General features: G+C 38.1%; 1 protein-coding gene across 1 annotated transcript in view; it reads left to right on the forward strand.

The window, feature by feature from the left end:
* ADAMTS3 (ADAM metallopeptidase with thrombospondin type 1 motif, 3) overlaps window positions 1–24,818 on the forward strand; it is a 283,309-nt gene that overhangs the window by 236,152 nt on the left and 22,339 nt on the right. Inside the window, exons 6-16 of the mRNA XM_010839082.1 lie at window positions 7,090–7,173; window positions 9,414–9,570; window positions 10,440–10,545; window positions 10,941–11,084; window positions 11,713–11,845; window positions 13,793–13,906; window positions 15,898–16,043; window positions 17,240–17,415; window positions 18,992–19,125; window positions 20,750–20,873; window positions 24,288–24,368. Of these exons, the coding sequence (XP_010837384.1) occupies window positions 7,090–7,173; window positions 9,414–9,570; window positions 10,440–10,545; window positions 10,941–11,084; window positions 11,713–11,845; window positions 13,793–13,906; window positions 15,898–16,043; window positions 17,240–17,415; window positions 18,992–19,125; window positions 20,750–20,873; window positions 24,288–24,368 (1,399 nt within the window). The remainder of the gene's footprint in view (window positions 1–7,089; window positions 7,174–9,413; window positions 9,571–10,439; window positions 10,546–10,940; window positions 11,085–11,712; window positions 11,846–13,792; window positions 13,907–15,897; window positions 16,044–17,239; window positions 17,416–18,991; window positions 19,126–20,749; window positions 20,874–24,287; window positions 24,369–24,818) is intronic.

Below are 24,818 nucleotides of genomic sequence, written 5' to 3' on the forward strand. Positions count from 1 at the left end.
TTTTGTTTGATGTAAAATGGAGATAATGATATCCTTAAAGTTGTTGCAAAGATTATGCATTATTTGATTAACATAGGTAAAGTATTTAAAACCGTGTCTGGAACTTGGAAAGCTCTGTGTTAATGCTGGTTTTTTGTGTTCTTGATTCTGCTTTAAATGAGGAAAAAGTAGCTTTCCTTATCACTAAGTGTTATAAAAATGCTTTCTTAAAAAATATTATTTTCATTCATCTTAACATATCCAAAATTTTAATTCAGTATGATCTGTTTATTTTTTTCTGTATATCATTTATTGGTTGTTAAAATTCAGGGTTAATTTATACCCAAATCCTAAGTTTCTTCGTGCCTCTCATACAATGTGTCAATCAGATGACACTGAAAAACAATCTACATAAAGATGTCTTCAATATTTAAGAGTCCAGTCACTCAATGTTTTTCTCAGGTTAGAATATTTTAAAATTCCTATTTCATTTTAAGGAGCTTATTTTATTTACGTGTAAATATACAAAAGGCAGACATACCCAGTGGTGTGTAAATACATTCAGGTGTGTAACACAGCCTCTCCTTCAACCTCCTCTAACATGTGCGTACTGCCCTCTGCTGGAAAAAGTATTTTTGAAAAATAAAATTGTTAAATTTCCACCCCCCCTTTTTTTTTTGATAATTTAAACTGTATCTTTGATTCTATTATTATTCTGTTGAGAGTAAATAAATTTACAGTACAAGATTTTTCAAATCCTTTTCAGTGAAAACTAAGATGGGGAGAGTTATGTTTTTTGTTTTTTTGTTTGTTTGTTTTTCTGTGCTCTTTCTGGATAGATTGGAAAATATGTTCATAAACCTTTAAGACTTTTGGTATGGATAGGTAGAAGTGTTCTCATGTGCCTTTTATTTTGCTGAGGGCAGTTTGTGGCAGTTTGTTTGATTTGAATAGCAGGTGTGTGAAGCAAAAAGAGCAAGTATGATTATAATTTGCCAGTGAGAAAACAGAGGCTCACAGAGGTTAAGCGACCAATCGAGAGTCACTCAGTTTGTCAGTGGCAGATTTGGGACTAGAATTCAAGTCTTAGAATATATTTAATTCTGTGATGCTGATTATTTCTGCAACTCTTATCATATCCTGTGTGTCTCAGAGCCGAAAAAACTTTACATCCTGTTATTGACAAGGCCTGGCAAGATGGCAAGCAGTCAATTTATTAGGTACATTTTAAAAGTGAATAATGTAAAGGAAGCAACTTTTTAAACCTTGAGAAGCAAAATAATAAATGATATCCAGTGCTTTGCCCAATAGAGACACCTAATATTTGTTGATTTGCCACACTGAAAGAATATTTTCTCCTATGTATAAATACTATTGCCTTATATTTGATTATTTCTATGCATGTTATACTCTGAGACAGTTTCACAAATTTGTGCCAACTTGGAACATTCCATAACTGATCTTGATTTCTATTGGGGTACTCCGGTTAACTTACTAGTCTGGCATAATAGTGACTATTGTTAAATAATACTTTTCTTTTGGTGAATGGTAAATTTAACCTTTTAAAAAGTGCCTTTTTATTTCATCATTTTATAATATAATATTGCTATTGAGAACATGAATTGTGTCCTTTATATTTTCTCGGCACTGTGCTGATTTTTAAATTTACCAAACAAAAATGAATTTACTAATTTAGGGTGATTATCTGTATGCTATGGGTTTCCCTGGTGTTTCAGATGGTAAAGAGTCCTCCTGAAATGCACCAGACCTGAGTTCGATTCCTGGGTCGGGAAGATCCCCTGGAGGAGGGCACAGCAACCCACTCCAGTATGCTTGCCTGGAGAATTCCATGAGCCGAGAAGCCTAATGGCCTATAGTCCATGGGGGTCACATCGAGTTGGACAAGACTGAGTGACTTTCACTTTCATTTTTCATATGTACATTATACTAACTCAGGTATCACAAGCTATTTGTTATAATTGCCACCTTATGTTTATTTTATGACTCTAATAGTTTTCTGACATAAAAGTCTCCTATAGTATTTAAAAGTATCATTGTCACTGCTATTCAGCCATGGCTGTAAGGCCCTCCCTTCCCTGCATCACTTCTCCTCCAGAAATTAATTTAGTTCTTTTAATCTGTTTTTCTTTAGTTTAAAATTATATTGTTCCCTGATTTTGTGAACTCACTAACATTGATTTCAGCATCTTTTACATTAAATGCATTTACATTTCAATTATTGATACATTAAGTACATGTTAGGACACCCCCAATGGTTCAGTGGGTAAAGAATTCACCTGAAATGTGGGAGACATGGAAGATGTGGGTTCAGTCCCTCTGTTGGGAAGATCCCTTGGAGAAGGAAATGGCAACCCACTCCAGTGTGGGGGGTCACAAAGAGTTGGATGTGACTGAATGACTAAGCGCACACTAAGTACATGTTAAAACTTTGTGTGTGAAACCTTTGTGCTAATTCAGAACAACCGCATTATGAGAAGTCTCTTGGAATGTCCATGAGTTTCTGTAGATGACAGGCCTGGCTTCAGACATTTACTTGTATTGGAATTATTATGCTAGAAATTTCTTATCAAATAATCCTGAAGAAAAGAAGAATTCAGTCCTCAATTAGGTATTATGAGATATGGAGTAAGATAACAGAATCTGCCCATGGCCAAAAGGGTCATAAGAAATTACAGCTTTTGGGCCAGCATTCAATTCTCCTTATACTGACCTGAAATCTTCTCCTTTAACAGTGAACCCTTGGTTTTAGTTTTATTTGCTGTAGACATTCAGAGCAAATTGAACCCTTTTTCCATGCGGTGGCTGTTTTCCTTCCAGGTTTTCTTTTCTACTTCCTATACTCTTATGTGCTTTAATGTACTTTTCTCCTCACTCTTAAAATTTTTGAGCTGTTGTGTGCATAAATTAAATCTTTCAATTCTTAACCCCAATCATATGAGATAGTATTCTTATTCTGTCCACTGGACTGAGACTCAGAAAGATGAAGCTTTCAGAGATGTCAAGAAAGATGTCAACTGAGACTATTAGTGGCTCATGTCAGGCTCTTAGCCACGATACCTCTCCCACCACGTTTTATGCGGCCCATTTTCTAGGCTCCTTGCTTAGAGGACTCTGGTTACATTCCTGTTTGTATTGTTGCTGTTGTTTAGTCACTAAGTCATGTCTACTCTTTGTCCCGCCTGGACTGAAGCTGGCAAGGCTCCTCTGCCCATGGGATTTCCCAAGCAAGAATACTGGAGTGAGTTGCTATTTCCTTCTCTAGGGGATCTTCCCAATCCAGGGATCAAATCTGCATCTCCAGCTGCTGCTGCTGCTGCTAAGTCGATTCAGTCGTGTCCAACTCTGTGTGACCCCATAGACGGCAGCCCACCAGGTTCCCCCGTCCTTGGGATTCTCTAGGCAAGAACACTGGAGTGGGTTGCCATTTCCTTCTCTAGGGGATCTTCCCAATCCAGGGATCAAATCTGCATCTCCAGCATTGGCGGACAAATTCTTTACCACTGAGCCACCAGGGAGGCCCTCCTGTTGTATACATCTCTTTGATCAGACAGAACAGACAAAATGAACTAAATGCTACAGATGTACAGTGGCCTCTAGTTGAATGGCTTGGGCATGTGCAACCAGCCTGCATACTTGTCCAATGCAAGAGTGAATTACAGATTGTTTTCACTCCTTGGCTTGTCTTGAATAGTAGTTAAATTGGGTCTTACCATTATAAGTGTGTGTGTGTGTGTGTGTGAGTTTGTAAATGTATAGATCTATATATACATGGGTTTCCCTGGTGGTTCAGATGGTAGAGAATCTGCCTGTAATGCAGAAGACCCAGGTTTGATCCCTGGGTCAGAAAGTTCCCCTGGAGAAAGGAATGGCAATCCACTCCAGTATTGTCGCCTGGAGAATTCCATGGACAAGGAGCCTGGCAGTCTCCATGTGGTCACAAAAAGTTGGACACAACTGAGCAACTAACATGTTCATATATACTGCATTTTTCCACTTAAAAGGAACCCTGAATCTTTACTTGGTAAACTACACTTTATCTTCTTCAGTATATATTAGCTTCCCTAGGTCTTATACCTCCATCTTAGTTGTTCTTCTCTTTTTTGTTCCATCTCAAAATTCAGTAAGTGTACCTTTACTAGAGGACTTCCCTGGTGGCTCAGTCGGTAAAGCGTCTGGCTGCAGTGCAGGAGACCTGGGTTCGATCCCTGGGTTGGGAAGATCCCCTGGAGAAGGAAATGGCAACCCACTCCAGTACTCTTGCCTGGAAAATCCCATGGACAGAGGAGCCTGGTAGACTACAGTCCATGGGGTCACAAAGAGTCGGACATGACTGAGCATCTTTACTTACTTACCTTTAACCTACATTTAACACTTTGATGTTTATGGTGTTCTGTGTAGTCTGATTATATTCCTGAAACTTTTCATTTGAGATTTCTTGGTCTTTTCTTGGTCAGTATGATAAGAAATCCATGAATTTCTTTTTTTAGAGCATTCGATTATCCATGAGTTACATTTCTTTTTAAGGTTTCTCTCTATGAGATTTTGCCTATCTTCCCTCTGTGCCTTCTGTCCAAACCTCCTGGGTCTTGAGTTGAATTGAGGTTCATTTTCCATCCCTCTTTCAGTTATTATGACAAGTGTTGGTTCCCTGTTCCTGAGAACAGCTAAGAACTTTGAAATGTAGCCAGATAAAGCCACCTTTCCCATTTCTGCTAGCATTTCCAACTTACTAGAAATTTTTATTCATACCAATTTTAAACTAGCATAATATTCAAAAGCAGAGACATTACTTTGCCAACAAAGGTTCGTCTAGTCAAGGCTATGGTTTTTCCAGGGGTCATGTATGGATGTGAGAGTTGGACTGTGAAGAAAGCTGAGCGCTGAAGAATTGATGCTTTTTTTTTTTTAAACATAGTTTTTTTTTTTTTTTTTTGTCTTTTTTTAATTTTATTTTATTTTTAAACTTTACATAATTGTATTAGTTTTGCCAAATATCAAAATGAATCCGCCACAGGTATACATGTGTTCCCCATCCTGAGCCCTCCTCCCTCCTCCCTCCCCATACCATCCCTCTGGGTCGTCCCAGTGCACTAGCCCCAAGCATCCAGTATCGTGCTGTGGTGTTGGAGAAGACTCTTCAGAGTTCCCTGGACTGCAAGGAGATCCACCCAGTCCATTATAAAGGAAACCAGTCTTGGGTGTTCTTTGGAAGGAATGATGCTAAAGCTGAAACTCCAGTACTTTGGCCACCTCATGCGAAGAGTAGACTCGTTGGAAAAGACTCTGATGCTGGGAGGGATTGGGGGCAGGAGGAGAAGGGGACGACAGAGGATGAGATGGCTGGATGGCATCACCGACTTGATGGATGTGAGTTTGAGTGAACTCTGGGAGTTGGTGATGGACAGAGAGGCCTGGCGTGCTGCAATTCATGGGGTCGCAAAGAGTGGGACACAACTGAGCGACTGAACTGAACTGAACCAGAAAATAGAAGTCACTTTGCTCTTCTTCATGGTCATACATGTTCAGTTGTGTCCGACTCTTTTCGACCCTTTGGAATATAGCCCGCCAGGCTCCTCTGCCAATGGGATTTTTCAGGCAGGAATACTGGAGTGGGTTGGCATTTCCTCCTCCAGGGGGTCTTCCAGACGCAGGGGTCAAACCCGCATCTCCTGTGTCTCTTATGTTGCAGGCAGATTCTTTACTGCCGAGCCTTCAGGGAACCCAGAAGTCTCTTTAGACTGTCAATAATTGACTGTTTCTGCATGTTAATTAATCTCTATGGTCTTCATCTTCCTCATCTATAAAAATCTGTTGGACTATGACCTCTGAGGTTGTGTAAGTTCTAATATCTATGGTTTTAAAGTATGCCAGATTACCTGTAGAAATTTTAATTTAACATTTAAAATTAAATCAAGAGCAATGACTCAACTTTGCCCCTCTGAGGTTTACCCAGGACTGATATTATATGTACTTGAACAGTCATCTTAGTAATCCAAATGTGGAAGGATTTCTTTACTGTAGGACATCTAAATAATCATTGCCTCAGATGCCCCATTCTTGGGGTGGAGGAGGCATTGGGAGGACCACCCAGTTACTGGCCCACAGGTACCACCACAGACCCTGCACACCAGCTTCCCTAACGAGAGGTAGCGGCCCTGGTGGTGACAGAGGCACCCTGAAGGACATGCTTGCTCTTTTTCTTCATATGGTTGCCATCCCTCATGCTGGCAGATGCTTCACCTGAATCGTGGTCTTGCTATAGCTTTTGTTTGTTTGTTTTTTGGCTGTCCTGGGTTTTCATTGCTGCAGGCGGGCTTTCTTTAGTTGCGGCGAGCAGAAGCTATTCTCTAGTTGTGCTGCACAGGCTTCTCATTGCAGTGGCTTCTCTTGTTTTGAAGCATGGGCCCTAGAGCACTTGGGTTTCAGTAGTCAAGGCTCACGGACTTAGTTGTCCCACGGCATGTGGGATCTTCCCGAAGTGAAGTGAAAGCTGCTCAGTCGCGTCCAACTCTGCGACCCCATGGACTATACAGTCTGTGGAATTCTCCAGGCCACAATACTGGAGTGGGTAGCCTTTCCTTTCTCCAGTGGATCTTCCCAACCCAGAGATTGAACCCAGGTCTCCCACATTAGGTGGATTCTTTACCAGCTGAACCACAAGGGAAGCCCAAGAATACTGGAGTGGGTAGCCTATCCCTTCTCTAGCAGATCTTCCTGAACAGGGATCAAACCCGTGTCTACTACATTGGAAGGCAGATTCTTAACTGTGATTGCTTTTGATGAATTTTATCTGTGGATCATAGCACACATGGATTCTTAACACTTCAATAGTTCAATGAAGCCCTTTACAACCTAGTTTCTATATTCGTGATACTACAGGGTTTACAGTATCAGTAATTCACATAGCCAGGAATCGTTCCAAAGTTAAAAGTAAATGATTTCATTTCAGATATCAGTTTAAACTAAACTAAAAAAAAAAAAAGTGACTTGACTCCTGTATTTGGGATTACATGGCCATTTCCTTAAGTGTCCATCTCCTAAAGTTCTTTGTGTGGCCTTTCTTGTAGTAATTATCTCCTTTGTTTCTAGGTGAATGAAATTTACCATGATGAGTCCCTGGGAGTGCATATAAATGTAGTCCTGGTGCGCATGATAATGCTGGGTTATGCAAAGGTAAAATGTCTTCCTATATGTGAACTGTGAACATCAAAGAGTGGGTTAGCAAACAGATTAGTCTACTGAAGCTATAGTAGATATGTCTCACGTAGACCCCAGTTGCTCTGAATTGAGAAGAGAAAACTGCCCCAATGAATGGAGATCTCTAACTTAGAGTAGATAATGAATCATTTTTGTGCTGGTGTCATTTGATGTGTTTACCTCTGTCTAATGGAGTTGGAGATAATTATCCTGATTTTAGGTATGACAATATAATGAAAAAAGAGGATTCCCTTAATAGTGAAGGACAGGGAAGCCTGGTGTACTTCAGTTCCTTGGGGTCACAAAGAGTCAGACACAACTTTTCAACTGAACAACCACCACCAGCATTAAATTTATAATTGACTTTTTAATCCAAAACATGTATGTTGAGTGCCTGCTCTGTGTCAGATGCTTTCTAGGTGCTTCAACTATATCTGTGTGTGTGTCAGGCTGTGAAAGTCACTCAGTCGTGTCCAACTCTTTGTGACCCCATGGACTATACAGTCCACGGAATTCTCCAGGCCAGAAGAGTGGAGTGGGTAGCCGTTCCCTTCTCCAGGGGATCTTCCCAAGCCAAGTATTGAAGCCAGGTGTCCTACATTACAGGCGGATTAACAAAATAACAGAGATCCTTACTCTCTCATAATTTCTTAAAAGGAATGCTTCATATCTTTCCAATTAATAAAAGCGAAGCATACAGTGAATTTTTTTTAAAGGGCATTAATCTTATAATCTTGAAAACAAAGTGTTGGGTCAGTACAGACAATAGGCATTTTTATGTAGTGTAACTTTAGCTGGCTTTAAAATGGCACTAGTTGGCTCCCTGTCCTTGGAAATCATGGAGTGGACGAAATAGTCTCTCCCTTTGAGGAGAAAACATAGGGGAAGTGACTAACTTGGCAGTTTTCTTAATGTTTAAAATTAAATGTCCCCCTCCCACAGTTAATCCTCCTGATTATGGAATACTAATGAAATATGCATTTAGCAAGAACAGGGGGGAAAGTCCATGTGTTTGCATTTTTTATATATTAAAACTTACCATTTCTGGTAAAAGGGCATCATTGATCTTTAGTTTTCCCCCCAAACTTGACCTAATGAAGACAGTGTCTCTAGCACTCAAGGCAAGTCAACTCCAGCTAGAGATGTCAAAAGCCTTCAGTTAGTTGGTAAATCATTTCTTTGGAGAAGTATGTGATCAACATAAAACAAACCAAACTTTTTTATTAAGAATGTAAACACTGATAAAACCATCTGCTGAAATGTAACAAAACTCTCAGCCAGTCAGCCAAGTAAGAACTAATTTGAGGTTCCAAATTCAGTTTCTCGTTCCATCAGAACTACTCAGGGAAGTGTGGCTCCTGGGTTCTTCAAGGATGGGGCTTTTTGCTCTGAACTTTTATCTCCTGATGATAATGTGATAGTAACTGCATTCCCCAATGGCTCAAGTGGTAAAGAATCCACCTGCAATGCAGGAGATGCAGGAGACATGGGCTTAACCCTAGGTCGGGAAGATGCCCTAGAGAAGGAAATGGCAATCCACTCCAGTATTCTTGTCTGGAGAATCTCATGGACAGAGGAGCCTGCTGGGCTACAGTCCATAGGGTCGCAAAAAGTTGGACATGGCTGAGCACACATGCACAGGGTTCCCAAGAATGTCACTCCATTTCTTGGAACAGCAGGATATGAGTGCCCCCTCTCTTCATTGCTGTGAGGTTAAAATAAAGAGTAGTTATTTTTTTCAGTGTGAAGTTTATATAATTTGACTGCTCCTCAAATTATATAAACCAGCTTTGATTAATTTTGAAGCAAAAAAAAAAAAAAAGAAACTGAAGATCTTTGGCTTTAACATTTCTAGAGAAAAACTTCCAAATATTTCCATCTATCTTCTGTTACTGTTCTTAATATTTATTGAGATTTTTTACACAGTTGATTAATACTGAGTTGCTTCACAGTAGCAAAATAATTCATCATCATGTATTTCAGTTAATGGTGTCAGCCACCTTTCACACAGATAATGTTGATCGTCATAAAGGTATCCCTTAGGTGCATTTAGAATTTCCAAATGAGATTAGTTATCTAAACAAGCCCCCAATAGTATTATTGTACATTATTTAATTACTGTAATCTCAAATGTTAATTTCAGAGAAAGTTATTCAATGAAGCCTTTGGGAAAATATTAATATTATGTATGTCTTTAACATATTGTTTTCTCCTAGTCCATCAGCCTCATAGAAAGGGGAAATCCATCCAGGAGCCTGGAAAATGTGTGTCGCTGGGCTTGCCAACAACAAAAGTCTGATCCCAATCACTCTGAACACCATGATCACGCAATTTTCTTAACCAGGCAAGACTTTGGACCTGCTGGAATGCAAGGTATTTCCATTACTATGTAGCAGAAAAACTTAAGGGCATGACTTTTCAAGAGTATAACTGAATCACTTTACTGTACATTTGAAACTAACACAGCAGTATATATCAACTATTCTGCAACATAAAATAAAAGTTTTTTAAATCTTAAAAAAAAAAAACCAATCCTGAATCAGGGAGTCTGTTCACATGTTCACATCTCCACCATCACTTTCATCTTTGCCTCAGCCACGCGTGCATTTGCTTTCTGTTGCTTCCAGTGACTTCTGTGGAATTCACAATGTTAAATGCCACCTAAATGCCATGACATATTATGCTCTCCTTTACAATAATAGGTGTACATTTGGGGTACAGAGGGGCTGCTATAAAATGCAGTGCGATTTCCACTGAGTGTTTGAAAGGGGAAAGGAGGTGCTATGGGAAACGTCTGTTGCGGAAGAACTTTCTCCCCAAGTCAGCTTACATCTATCTATCTATCTAATAAACTCTGATGTAGACTTCAAAAAAAAAAAAAAATTAGACTGACCACTTTCTTTTCAACATGGATGGAATCTCTGGCTCCCTTCATCAGTACCATGATTTGAAGGAACATTCACCACAGCAGAAAGGTAGGGCTTAGTTGGTGGGCAGAGCAGAATGGTAACCCCAGGCAGTTCCTTCCCCTAGGAGAGGAGAAAATTGCAGACCCAGTGAATCCTTTCAGAGCCCGTTACCTGTGGCTTTCCCAAGAGAATGTGGCATGATGCTAGCAGCGAAATAATACTGCCTCTGTTTCCTGAAAAGCTTTTTTCTTTTTCCCTCGGCAAAGGTCCAGTAGTAATTCTTAATGGGTTTTCTCATAAAATGAAAATAAAAGTAATTGTTATTCTCTACAGGATATGCTCCAGTCACAGGCATGTGTCACCCAGTGAGAAGCTGTACCCTGAATCACGAGGATGGTTTTTCATCTGCCTTTGTAGTAGCACATGAAACTGGCCATGTGTAAGTCACTGTTGACAGCTATAGAGTGGGGGAAAAAACAAGGTCTTTTCTTTCTGCCTCTCTCAGTATTGTTCATACTTTGGGCAGAGCACATGCCAGCGTGCAACTCTCACCCTCTTGCCAAGTTTGAGGAGCTGAAAAGAGTGAAGAGGTCATGCACTGAAACCAAATGAGTGACTGGCTTGCAGAGACACTCGTGGGCTTTTCGTAGCTAAAGAACAAGAAAGGCATTTCTGCCAGATTGCTCCCCGTTTCACAGTGTCTGTGACTCCTCCACAAAAGCCTTGTTAGCTTAAAAAAATACCTATTTCCCTGTACATTTCAAAACAGAAATTATGCCAAAGCCGTGGTCCGTATGTTGATTCTTACCAGTGAGGTCTTGCTCTGTGTTCTAGGTTGGGGATGGAACACGATGGACAGGGCAACAGGTGTGGTGATGAGACGGCTATGGGAAGTGTTATGGCTCCCTTGGTGCAAGCCGCGTTTCATCGTTACCACTGGTCCCGGTGTAGCGGCCAAGAACTGAAAAGATACATACAGTATGTCTCCTTCTTTGTGTTGTGAGAACGTTACAGTAGAAATACAGACGTGAAACTGTCTCTTAGGACATTGATCATAACCGAACTCCCAGTGAATGAAAACTCTTGTTCATGATAAACATTTTCTTGTGACTTAGCTTTTGGCACAGTAATTCCATAATGTGATTATAATATTTGAAGCCGTAAGCCTAGCCTTGAAGTGAATTTTTAAATGTGATTTCCTTTCAGTAAATTCTCTGTGGGATCTTTGACTAATGGTAAAAGTTGATTTGAGAATGAAGAGAGGGTGGTCACACAATGCCTGCATAGGGTATACCACCTGTACCCCATAGGGTGGATGTCAGAATCTGCCTTTCCACACCATGGGGGTTCAGCTAGGGACATGAACAAGGTCGTTACAGTTCTACTGTGTTTTTGAGTATGTTTGGCTTATTTTCCTGGGAAGAATAAAGATGAATGGTCTTTTTCTAAATGGAGCTGAAACCAAAATCCTTAAAAGATATGCTTTCATGAACTTGCTTTATGATCTGATGAAATTCCAGAGTATGTAACCTAAGAATACTTTCTCACTGAGACATGATAAAAAAAAATGAACATTTAGCTGTATGCACCATTTTCCTTCCTCCAGTTCCTATGACTGTCTCCTTGATGACCCGTTTGAACATGACTGGCCCAAACTCCCAGAACTTCCTGGAATCAATTATTCTATGGATGAGCAGTGTCGTTTTGACTTTGGAGTTGGTTATAAAATGTGCACTGCGGTACGTTACAGTCAATTTAGATTTTTGCATCTTAAAATCTATTTGTGTAGCTCCTGTTTGGTGACCTTTACAGATTCACTGGTGCAAGAATATGAACCAATGATTTGTGTTTGCTATGTCTCTACATGCTATAGCTAAGTGCTTTAAATATACTGTCTTATTTAATCCTTGTGACAGGCTAGAAGGAAGTTGGTACACTTTTATTTTACAGATGAAAAAGCCAAGACTTACAGAGGTTATGCAACTTGCTTAAGTCACACATCTGGTAAATAGGGCTTTTTATATGTTAGAGGAAGCTTTACGTGTTAGAGCAAGAAAAAATGTATTTCATTGAAAGAAGTTGATCTGCTGTTGAAATTCTGCCTTTGCAGATGCTATTTGGTTTGCCTGTAAGATATACAGTCAGTTCCTGTTTTCCTGTGTTAATGTTTTAACCTGAGAATTCTAAAGCTCTGGCTTCATATTGTAAAAAATTAAAATTTCTGCATTAAGTAATAGGAATTAGAACAAAAAACCCAGATTGAAAATGAGTACTAATTTTAAAAGAAACCTATGACAGAGTTTCCCTGGTGGCTCAGTGCTAAAGAATCTGTCTGCCAATGCAAGAGACATGCATTCCATCCCTGGTCCCGGAAAACCCCACATGCCTTGGAGCAACTAAGCCCATGCGTCACATTTATTAAGCCTCTGCTCTAGAGCTGGGGAGCCACAACTACTGAAGCCTGTGCACCTTAGACCCCTCGCCCTACAGCAAGAGCAGCCACCGTGATGAGAAGCCTGTGCTCACAACTAGAGAAAAGCCAGTGCAGCAATGAAGATCCAGCACAGCCATAAATAAATAACACTAAAGAAAAGAAAGCAAGCTATGATGATAAGACTGTATGTGGATAATTAATGGTATGTGTGTGTCTGCTCAGTCATGTCTTTGCTTTGAGGCTTCATGGACTGTAACCTGCCAAGCTCCTCTGTCTGAGGAATTTTCCAGTCCGGAGTACTAGAGTGAGTTGCTGCTTCCTACTCCAGGGGATCTTCCCTACCCAGGGATCAAACCTGCATCTCTTGCCATCTCCTGCATTGCGGGTGGATTCTTTACCACTGTGCCACCTAGGAAGCCTAATTAACGGCATAGGGAATGAATATATGGATAAACTGGCATTTGATATACAGGTTTATTTTTTATATCTAAAAATGATAAGAAATGTACTGTTATGAAGAGAGTAGATGAGGAAACAGTACATACAAATATGTGTGCTTAAATATACACTTGGATATTATAATATAGTGATTTAGGAAAATAAAAACACATTCTTAAGATGAGAAAACTAAGATTCTGATCTGGCTCTATTACTGTTTGGTTTGTATCCATAACTATATAACCCATATTTCTCAGCCATGGTATGAAGATCAAATATATACAAGTACTTTATAAACTACATGAATGTATTGTGACATTTTGTTACACTTGGAATACAGTATCTTACATGGAAAGTTTGACAGATAATTTCTGCATTTAGTGAGCTCATGATGAGCATTTTTATTTTTTATGTCTAACTGGTTCATATATACAGGGATAAAGATAAGCCATTTTGATGGCTTGAGAGCTGCAAAACTGCTATGACATTTTCATATTTACAATGTTTGTAATAATTACTCACTCTTTAAAAATCTGAAAACCATAAAATAGAAATGGCATGCAGAATAGTAAAAGTCAACTGGAGAACCAGACAAATCATTGTTCATCAGTGTTCTTTTAGAAGAGCAGAATAAAAGTATTTTTTACTTGGAATTCTTAGGCATGTTTGTTTTCTTAACAGGCTACAACTTTGACCATTAACTTGAAATTAAAATATCCAAGAAACATGACATGAAGAAACTGTATAGCTGGTATTATCAGTACAAGTCATTCCATCTCTACGTCACTGAGAGTTTGGTTTTTCTCTCTTTCAGTTCCGAACGTTTGATCCATGTAAACAGCTTTGGTGTAGCCATCCTGATAATCCCTACTTTTGTAAGACTAAAAAAGGGCCCCCACTTGATGGAACCGAATGTGCTGCTGGGAAAGTGAGTATAATCTGTTTATACAGTAGAGATATGTTGCATAAGAATCATCTTTAAAATGGCATGTATCGTCATCTTTAAGAAAACTATAGGATGTGAAGTTTCACTGTGATAATGCACGAACATAATGTATTAGTTTCCTAGAGGTGCTCTAGCAATTACTAACAAATTACCAGAGAGTGGTTTAAAACAACAATTATTCTCTCAGTTCTGGAGGCCAGAAGAACAAAATTGGTTTCACTGAGCTGAAATCAGTGTGTGGGCAGAATGGCCCTCCCCGCAGAGGCTTTCGTGGACAACCTGTTCTTGGCTCTTCCAGCTTCTGGCTGGCTGGGTTCCTTGACTTGTGGCTGTGCCACTCTCATCTCTGCCTTTGTGCCCACACTGCCCCCTTCTCCTCTGCGTGTCTTTTTCCCTCTGCCCCTTTCTTATAAGGATACATGTGATGGCATTTAGGGTTCACCTGAATAATCCAGGGTAATCTCCCCATCTAAAAATTCTTATGTAATTACATGAGCAAAGGCTGTTTTCCAAATAAGGTAGCATTTACATATTTTAAGGATTAGGACTTGGCATCTTTGGGACCACTGTTCAGCCCCCGACTGATAGAATAGGAAGCGGCTGCTCAGCAGAGTGTCTGGGCTCTAATGGGATTTGATTTACTTGCTGGCATCACACTTCTTGTGAAAGTTGTCCAGAAATAAAGTCATGTGAACTTAGAAGATTTGGCCTTGCTCCTTGGGGAAAGATGCCCAGAAGTTTTCAATCTCAAGTTGTGTAGTAAGGATTCAATGCTCAGAAACTGGCCCAGTGCCAAGCTTCACTACTCATGAGGGGAAAGATCACGAAACCCCAGACAAAGGCATGTTGAGAACTCATGTTGAAGGGCTTTGACTAGTTTGGAAATAAGATATTGTAGATAGGACCAAAACCTGGCAAAGAAGATTTATATAGTTTTTAGTTCTTTTAAAGCCCTTTAAAGCTCCGTTTCAAATGTGTATAAACTGTACTTGCTATCAGAATTACATACATAATAGTAATAATAAAATCTGTCACTATTCATGTTTAAACTGTTAGGAATTATGTTAAACTCAAAACATACAGCATGTTGCTTTTGGAAAATTTGGTATTATAGCTTAATGACTGAAAAAACAAAAGTAACAATAAGTTGATTCGTTTTCGCTTTATGCAAAAGATATCCTCTAAACCAAATCTGGACATCCAATTTCCTTAAATATATTTGTGTTATGTTTAAATTTCCTAAAGTTGAGTTTTAACAAGCACTTTTATTGTGTGTAGAATAAAAACATGAATCAAAATGTTAGAAAGGAAAAGAACTAATGCTTTTTGAGCATCTGCTGTGTGTTGGGTACTATAAGCTCTATGTCTCTACAGTATCTGTGTTTTAGTATTCCCCACTTAGTTCTTCTGGTCAGAGGGTCTTACACTATCCATGGTCCTTTCCGGGCCCCAATTTCCTCATCTGAAAGGTAAAGATAATATATCTGACCTATCTATTTCTTAGAATCATTATGAAAACTATATATGTTTTAGATATGTTATATTAATTGTTTTTGAAGTTAAGGCATATAATTTCCTGTCATTATTTAAAGGGGAGGATATTGCCCTTAAAAAATTCCAATAATATGGATAACAAGGGATGAAGGGTAGACTAGCACCGACTGGGCAAATTAAGTGCTCCGATCTCCTTATTGATTATGATGTTTGATACTCACTGATAAATGGGTCATTTAAAAACTTGTCTGAATTAATGTTATTTTTTATTTTAATTTTATACTTAAAATGCAAGTCTAAATTACCCAGTATGTATAGGTCACCATATTGTTCTAATTACTTTGGGATGATTTAAGTGTTTTTTCACCAGAAAAAGAAGTAAAAGAGAAAGGAAGTCTTTCGCTTGGTGGTCCTTGTATAACAACTTCAATTTGAGCATGTGCACGAAGTTTCATAATTGTTTTTGTCATTTTCCTAAGTGGTGCTATAAAGGCCATTGCATGTGGAAGAATGCTAATCAGCAAAAACAAGATGGCAACTGGGGATCCTGGACCAAATTTGGCTCCTGTTCCCGGACATGTGGAACTGGTGTCCGGTTCAGAACACGCCAGTGCAATAATCCAACGTGAGTGTAACTCCTGTCATGCACATCACTTGGGGACAGACCAGAAAATGCCTCAATATTATGCCATTAATGTTCAGTTTCACAAAGTACATGTAAAACACAGACCGTGAAAACTAAGTGTGTAAGGGTCTATTTTGGGTAAATCCCCACTAATCCATCTAGTGAAGAGTAGTCCGTGATTAAGGTTAGAGATTGTTAAAGAAATTGCTGTGTAGGAGGCTCTGGAACTGAGCAGGGAAAGCAGATCACTGTGTCCTTAGGACTGGGCACCGAGGCTGTGAGACCTGCTCTGGGAAGCACAGGCCTATTGGCAGAAGCAGCACTAACCACAGAGGCTCCCTCACTTCAGAGTCAGGAGAGGAGTGCTTCAGAGCCGAGCCACAAAGACGGTAAAAGAAAGACCAAGGAACTGTTGGGGGAAAAGTTATCCATTTGTCCTCCCAGAGAACATTTTTGGAATCCCTGTTGTGTGCTTAGCAAATCTTATTTTCTGCAGGGAAAAAAAAAATGAACTATCAGGGTTATTAGGACAGTCTTCCTTGGGAAGGGTTTAACATTTGGGACCCGTTTTTTTTGTCTGGCAGCAGGATGGCTCTGAGCACATCTTTGTACAAAGACTGAGGGATCTGTTTCACAGAAAGAGATGATGGCAGTATTCACAGAAGCAACAAAAACAATAAAAATTATAGTAGTAAGAACAGCAAGGGCTCACCATATGCCACACTCTTTTTTAAGTGTTTTAAACACAGTAACTCATTTAATCCTTGCAATTTTTCTCTAAGGAAGATAGGATTATTGTTTGCATTGGATGTATTAAGAAACAGGCATAGAGCCATGATTAATGTTTCTTTGGGTTGCAAATACATGTTTTATGCATGATAAAAATATATAATTTTCCTGAGACCATATGCCTGTTTGTTGATTCTTTATATACTTTTTTTGTGCGTTTAAAACATATCATTTGAAGAAATACACTGTTTTAAAATATACTGATTTGAGTTTGGGGCTTCCCTCCAGCAAACCCTAGCAGGGAGAGGACAGTGCTTTGGAAAAGGGATTGAAATTAGGAAGTATGAGTCCATTCACGCGGCTGGCAGCTCAGAAGCTCTGGCTTTCTGCCCTCCAGCACTGTGCCTGCAAGCTTCAGCCACTGGACCAGAGCCAAAAGGCCTTTCTCAACGTTGTCTTTTCTTTAGGCCCATCAATGGTGGTCAGGATTGTCCTGGCGTTAATTTTGAGTACCAGCTTTGTAATACAGAAGAATGCCAAAAACACTTTGAGGACTTCAGAGCCCAGCAGTGCCAGCAGCGTAACTCCCACTTTGAATACCAGAATACCAAACACCATTGGTTGCCATATGAACATCCTGACTGTGAGTAGACACCCACGCTTCTCCTGCTGTGTGGACAGTTACTTAGAGCTTAAGCTTTGCCAACACACAATCCCTTGGACTTTCGATCCTCACTTGGCAATTTAGGAAACTTGGTGCTTATAGGGGTGAGTCCTCCTGGGTTTCCAAGAATAAGGCTAATACACTCCTTTCTCTAGAGAGGTGAGAATTATGGAATAGTTCCTGGCAGGCAGTACAGCCACCATCACTATTGAAAAGACGAGTGGAAAGCAATGCCTGGGAGAGATGCTGAGTTTCCTCATGCAACTGAAATCGCTCTGCTGGGAAATGCCTCTGGAATATTGTGATTTTTCTTTTCTGAACAACTAGAGAAAATACAGCTATTTTACAATCAAGTCAGGAACAAGACAAAGAGCATTATTGAATAACAAAGGCACTTCATAACCCTTTACTTTTGTACCGTACATTAGTTATTAAGAAATACACTGGGAAATTTCCCTATCATGTTTCACTCCTTAGCTGTGAATTTTCAGTTAAATCTGTTCAGATGGGAACTTCTTGACATATGTCTTATTTGTGTGAATACACTGCTGAGTTCAGTTTAAATCTGTTTTAAAGGAAAGATGCACATGTGGAAGAATTCAGAATTGCAATGCATTATTTTGATTAATTTGAGGAAAGTGAGTCACATAAATTAGATTTAATTAATGAGATCCTACAAGAAGCAAAAATTGTACTAGGCCACTGGGTCAAACAAAAGAGAAACCTTTTCAGTGCTCTGCTGCTACTGCTGCTGCTGCTGCTAAGTCGCTTCAGTCGTGTCCGACTCTGCGTGATCCCATAGATGGCAGCCTACCAGGCTCCTGTGTCCCTGGGATTCTCCAGGCAAGAACACTGGAGTGGGTTGCCATTTCCTTCTCCAGTGCATGAAAGTGAAAAGTGAAAGTGAAGTCACTCAGTCGTGTCCGACTCCTAGCGACCCCATGGACTGCAGCCTACCAGGCTCCTCCGTCAGTGCTCTAAGTGTCACTAAAACTAAATTGATTTTGAATGAAATTTATTGAATAACCCTGGTTAAATCTAGGGTAGCCAGAGAGCCTGGGTTGTATGGGACCAGTCATACCAATTTATATTGTTAGGGGCTTTGCTAGTGGCTCAGATGGTAAAGAATCTGCCTGCTCTGCAGAAAACCCGGGTTCTACCTTTGGATCGGGAAGATCCCTGGAGAAGAGAATGAAAACCCATACCAGTATTCTTGCCTGGAGAATTCCATGGACAGAGAAGCCTGGCGGGCTACAGTCCATAGGGTCACAAAGAATCAGATATGACTGAGCAACTAACACTTTCACTTTCATCCCTTTCTATATCATTAATAGAGCTCCTTTTCACTATCTGAATTATCCCAGTTTAGATGACAAATCATAGGGTCACCCTGGCTAAAATAAGTATGCCAAGTATGCGTACCCCCCCACTCTTTATTTATACAATTTGTTTCCAGGAAGCCATGTTGAAACTGTATATTTTAAAAACAAACTATACTATTCAAGTATACCATTTTGCATAAATAGTTGACTTAATAATCCTCCATCTTATACAGCCAAGAAAAGATGCCACCTTTACTGTCAATCCAAAGAGACTGGAGATGTTGCTTATATGAAACAGCTGGTGCACGATGGAACGCGCTGTTCCTACAAAGACCCGTACAGCATATGTGTGCGCGGAGAGTGTGTGGTGAGTTCAGGTTGCTTCCACCAAAGCTTCCTACAGTACTGTGTCATTCTCCTTTTCTTCTCATTCATCGGCATATTTTCAGAATTTTTTTTAACTCTTTCTTATGTGAGATCACATTACAGTGAGAGTCTATGAATAGTTCTGTAGCTCAATTAAATTTGGAAGAAATTGCACTTAATAAAATCAAACTTTGGTCACCAGAGAAAATTTTTCAATATTTAATTTGTTTTTCTCATTTCCAGTCAAATGCATTTCAGGGGGTTCCTGAGGCCTCAGGGCTGGGAATACAACCGGAACCATGCCTTTGCTTTGAGTATTTTATCCTAGCCATCCACTAGTACAATACCAAGTCTTTTTTTTTTTTTTAATTCAATGCAAGATGTGCTTTATCATCTTAAAAAACTTCTTTTTCTCCCTGTCTCACCTTCCAATTATTTCTAACTTTAAACACTTAATTCCACATCAGAACAAAAGCACTGGTGAAGATGAAAAGCTTTTTGTCCATTTAGTCTTTTTTTATGTCGTTTATTTCTTGTCCATGTTCACATGTTTAAATGATAAGGAATTATCTCATTAACTGAACATGTTGCTGCTGCTTGATTCCTTTTGACCTAGGTACAACTAAGGTGTTAATATAAAAGAATCTCAAATAGGTGATGCCTCATAGTTGAACTAAAATTTCCCTGGAAGTAGAATCTGTGTTTTATTCATCCTTCACCTCCCACAGTATCTGGGAGTGCGATAAGTATATATGTGTCATCATTTTCTCTGCTCACTCTCATCTCAAACTTACAAGTGCAGAATCATCATTACCCAACAGCAATTCACATTAAAAATCCACCCCAGTTGGACTTCCGTGGTGACTCAATGGTACAGAATCTGCCTGCCAATGCAGGAGACACAGGTTCCATCCCTGGGTTGGGAAGATCCCCTGGAGAAGAAAATGGCAACCCATTCTAGTATTCTTGCCTGGGAAATCCCATGAACAGAGGGGCCTGGCAGACTTCAGTTCATGGGGTAGCAAAAGAGTTGGACATGACTTAACCACTAAAACAAACAAAGAAAATAATTGTTTTCTGAACCCACTTTCCACAAATGGATGACTTCCTTGGCTTCGTTTGAATCCCTTTGCGTTCTTGAATTGCCTTCTGCACCCTCTGTTCCTTCAAGTTACTTTGAAAATCTCATCATTGGTGATGTTTTGTCTCACATCCCTTACCAACTTGTAAAGTTTGTACTAATGGAAAATTCTCTATTTTGATTTTCTTCTTTATAAATATAAAGGCAACCGGGGAAAAACACATCCACATCTTAATTTTTGTCTCCTCAGCATCAGCTACAATATCTGTGTTCAATAAATGTTTGATGATTGACTACGTATGATAGGAGAAACACTTCATTAGGCTGAGGGAAATTTATCTTTTATAATTACCCAGGGTGCAAGTCATTTGATTTCATAATAGTTCTTTAAAAGACCAAGATATTAAAAATTAGAGTTAGAGAGGGAGTTTCGTGCCTGGCTGTGGGTTCATGACGGAACAAATGGTGTATCATGCTCCAGTATGTTGACCTTTACTTGCTTGGCACGTTAAAATGAGCTACATCTAATATCTTCTCTCCCCAGAAAGTGGGCTGTGATAAAGAAATCGGTTCTAACAAGGTTGAGGATAAGTGTGGTGTCTGTGGAGGAGATAATTCCCATTGTCGAACTGTAAAGGGGACATTTACCAGGACACCCAGGAAGCTTGGTAAGATGAAGTTCTCATGAATTCAGTATCCATAATTTGCCTTTTTTGAGACTTCTTTTAGGAATGCACTATTTTCTCTATAAACACACACACAAAAAATTAGCTGCTAATTTATTTTCATCCAGATTACCTTTTAAAAAATTATTGAAATAACTTTGAGAATCCATACTCTATAGCATCCATGATGAAAACGTATCTACTAAATTTAGATAAGGAACAAAAGAAACCAATATCAGTTATAGTAGTTCATTAAAATATGTGTTCTGTTTAATTTTGTGTTTTTAATAAAATGTATTAAACCTAATTATTAGAATTAATGCTTATTTTGAATTTTCTGTTTGACGTAAATTACTGATCAGAAGTTAAAAATATTCAGAAACTTTTAATACAATTTTTAGTGTATTACAGTCACTTTGCTTCTTTTAAAAGTGAACAAGTTTATCCTATTTATAAAACTATAAATCTTGGGTTCATATTTCAGTTAATATTTATAATTTTATATTAAACAAGTTTGAAGGTACATACAACAAAAAATAACCTGAGGTATAATTGCTTACGGTGTGAATTTCTGTGCTTGTTACACAGTCAATGGCCTGGACTTAGGCATATGGTGAAGGTTCATTAGATGGAACCAAAGCAACAAATAATATGCAACATTATTTGTATTTTCATAATTATACATTGGAATTTTCACAAAAGATTTATATACAAACATGGATTACTGAATGATTTAAGTTTGGAACAATTATTATTCAGTTATTCAACAAACATTTATTGAACAAAAGTTTGTAAGAATTCAACATTTAAAGATTAATTTAATGTGAGGCTTCCCTTGAAAGCTTCTCTTACATCCAAGATATAGTCTCTTACAGAATAATAGAAAACAAGATAAAACAAAGACAAAGATTTGGTTCACATTGAACACATTGTCATTGCGGTAATTTTTCCTTTTAGAAAAATAGGAAACTATATATATTAAAAAAAAAAACTAGTCTTTATCCAAATGGAATAATTCTCTTAGTTCTTTTTACTCCCATTATCCCCCAGTCACCCACCTCAAGCCATTTCCACACATATCAGCTTTGCTCTTTGATATATTTAGAACAGAAGTAGGTGACGTATTTAGGCAGAAGTAGGTGACTGTATTCTAATGTGCTTTCCTTAGGTATTCGCTACTCTAGTTACTGATATCTTTGCTGTTCCTCTGTGATAATTTACTATAGTTTGTACTTTGAAAATTGTAAAAAGCAAATATTGCCATTTCTGGTTGATGGCATTATTTTAATAAAGCAAACAAAATTAGAATTATGTACATAAATTATATGCATTTAGTAGAGTAACATGATTTTCTCCATCTTAATGTGAAATAATTTACTATGCTTTATTGCAATTATGAATTGTTCATTTAGGTGTTAAATAATTAATTTTTCTTATTTCCAGAGTGAATAAATGTAAACAAAATGTTTTTTACCATTGTTATCCACTCTATATTATTTGTAATAAAAGGTAGTAATACTTTTTTTTTCAGATACCTCAAAAATTATGCTAAACCTCCAAATTAAGTTCAGAAGAAGAGAGGAAAGCTTTCAGACTGTTCCAAGATAATCTAACATCCATTTTTTTGCACTAATATTATCATCATAGTTATTCAATAGACTAATTAACCTTTTCCAACAGGGAAAAATTTAAGCAAGAGATGCCATAAAGAACTCAAGTTGCTGGAAAATGAAATCTGCAAGTATTCGACTTCAAATCACCTATATCATTTCTCGTTCATGCTTAGTCTTACTTTCATTGACTATTAACAGTTTATTGGCAGTAGCTAACTATTATGAATGCATTTTGACTTCAATATATATGATTATGAAACATATTTTATATGTTACCTAATAAAATTATACAAAGCTTATAGTATAGTCAATGAAACAGCAAGACTTGGATAAACGAACTCTCTACTAATTAAAGACGTTCTATTTAAGGGAAGACAAGAGGAGCCTTCACTTTACCCAAAGGAGCTCGTAGTGTTTCTCTTACTGAAACAAGGGAAGCTAAAAATGTATTGGGTAAGTTGTAGCAAACTGCAGAAAGATGGGCATCCATAAATGGCATCAAGCTGTTTTGCTACCCTTGGTATCTTAACCACATTACTTCTAGCTTCTGATACTCAGGCAAACATGGTACGTTTCATGTACTGATTATCACCCAGGCTCAGGTGCTGAAAACTCTGACCCCAAAATGACCACTCCACTTAGTTAAGACACTAATAAATATTATTTAAAAAGTCAGGTAAATCTACCTATAGGTAATCATTGTCCATATAGAAATAACCAAAAAACAGATTTCTTTCTGACTCCACCAGCAATTTTGTATTTATAACTGGATTTCTGTCATTACTTATAATGTGTGAGTTATAGGTTTCATAATGTAATGAAGGTACAAGTTGCATAATCTTCCTATATTCATTTTTTATGGAAACGAGAAGAAACATTTTGGTTTCTCTATTTCCCCTGACTATTGTTGATTTATAGCTAGGACCTTAATTCTAAATGATCTTAAGATAATTTTTCAGTTCAGTTAAGACAACTTTTAGGAAGTGTGATAATACTAGGAAGGTTTATTATACAGGACAATAGGACCTTAAAACCTAAGACAACCTATTAAGCATTTTGGTTTGCGGTTTCTCAATTAGAAGATTGAACTTAGGGTCAGTGTAAAGGCACCATGACATAACTTGCAGATGTTTTCCAGCCAATCTACAAAATATATTTTACAACATTGCCATTTATAACTGTGTAAAGCCTTAAAAGTAGTTGCTAATCACGATATAAATGAAAACTACTCACTGGTTTTTCTTTTGTGATTTCTTTAAAATAGAGCAGGCTTTTAAATCTGAACCTATTTCATTAATTAGAAATAGATTAGAAATATTAGAAATAATTAGAAATAATAATTAGCTGTCTATATTTGCCACTTAGACTTTTAAAATAATATATAGACCAATAAAATATCTCAAGAAATTCACCAACTAATCACACTATAAATGAGCCCCTATTCAAAAGGATGATTTAAACAACTAAAGTTTCATGGAGGGACACAGGAGAGTATAGTATTATATTTGCCTGAATTATTGTTGCCACAATTTGTAGGTCAATACAAAATAAGTGACTAGTGGGTTAGAAACAAGATTAATTTTTTATCAACTTAATAATTATAAAGAAAAATATGCCTCTGATCCTGTGCCAGATGTCATAAAACCTGCCAATGCTTTGAAGTTAATTTCTGAAACTGCTTTTTTCGGTTTATGGATGCCTTCTTGCTGCACGCAGGAGCCATAGGAACATAATGCCTGACTAACCATGGTTGTTGCTTTTGTTTTCTTCTTTGCTTCCTCCAATATTTACTACACATGCAAAGGGTACCTTAAGATGTTTGATATACCCCCTGGTGCTAGACATGTGTTAATCCAAGAAGACGAGGCTTCTCCTCATGTTCTTGGTAAGTGTTTCTGTCCACTGGCTGTGCTTTAACATGCACTGAAATGTAGAAATGTCAAAGAAATGATACATAGATAGAGATACATGTGTATGTGTATCCATGTATACGCATATGTGTCTATATCTGTGTACACACATAGGTCTGCAAGGTTCAAAATTATATATAAATTCATCATTACCTGGTTTTCTGTGGTCATTTCTCCCAACTATTCTTTCTTTATCATAAGAAATATTCACAACTAGAGTTTTAATTTCTGGTGAAACCTGGGTTGGTTCATTAGGACATGAAGGAAAAAATAATTTGGTAAGTGTGAATTTGTTATACATTTTTATTCTGTTATTGGGAGATGAGAAAAAATAAAATATTAATAAAATGCACTAAATTAAGGAATAATATCAGAAAAATTTGCCATATTTGTTGACAAATTAATTCTGATATTTTGGTTGATGC

Source organism: Bison bison, unplaced genomic scaffold, assembly GCF_000754665.1.
Source record: "Bison bison bison isolate TAMUID 2011002044 unplaced genomic scaffold, Bison_UMD1.0 scf7180017864110, whole genome shotgun sequence".
In the NCBI taxonomy this organism is placed as follows: Eukaryota; Metazoa; Chordata; class Mammalia; order Artiodactyla; family Bovidae; genus Bison; species Bison bison.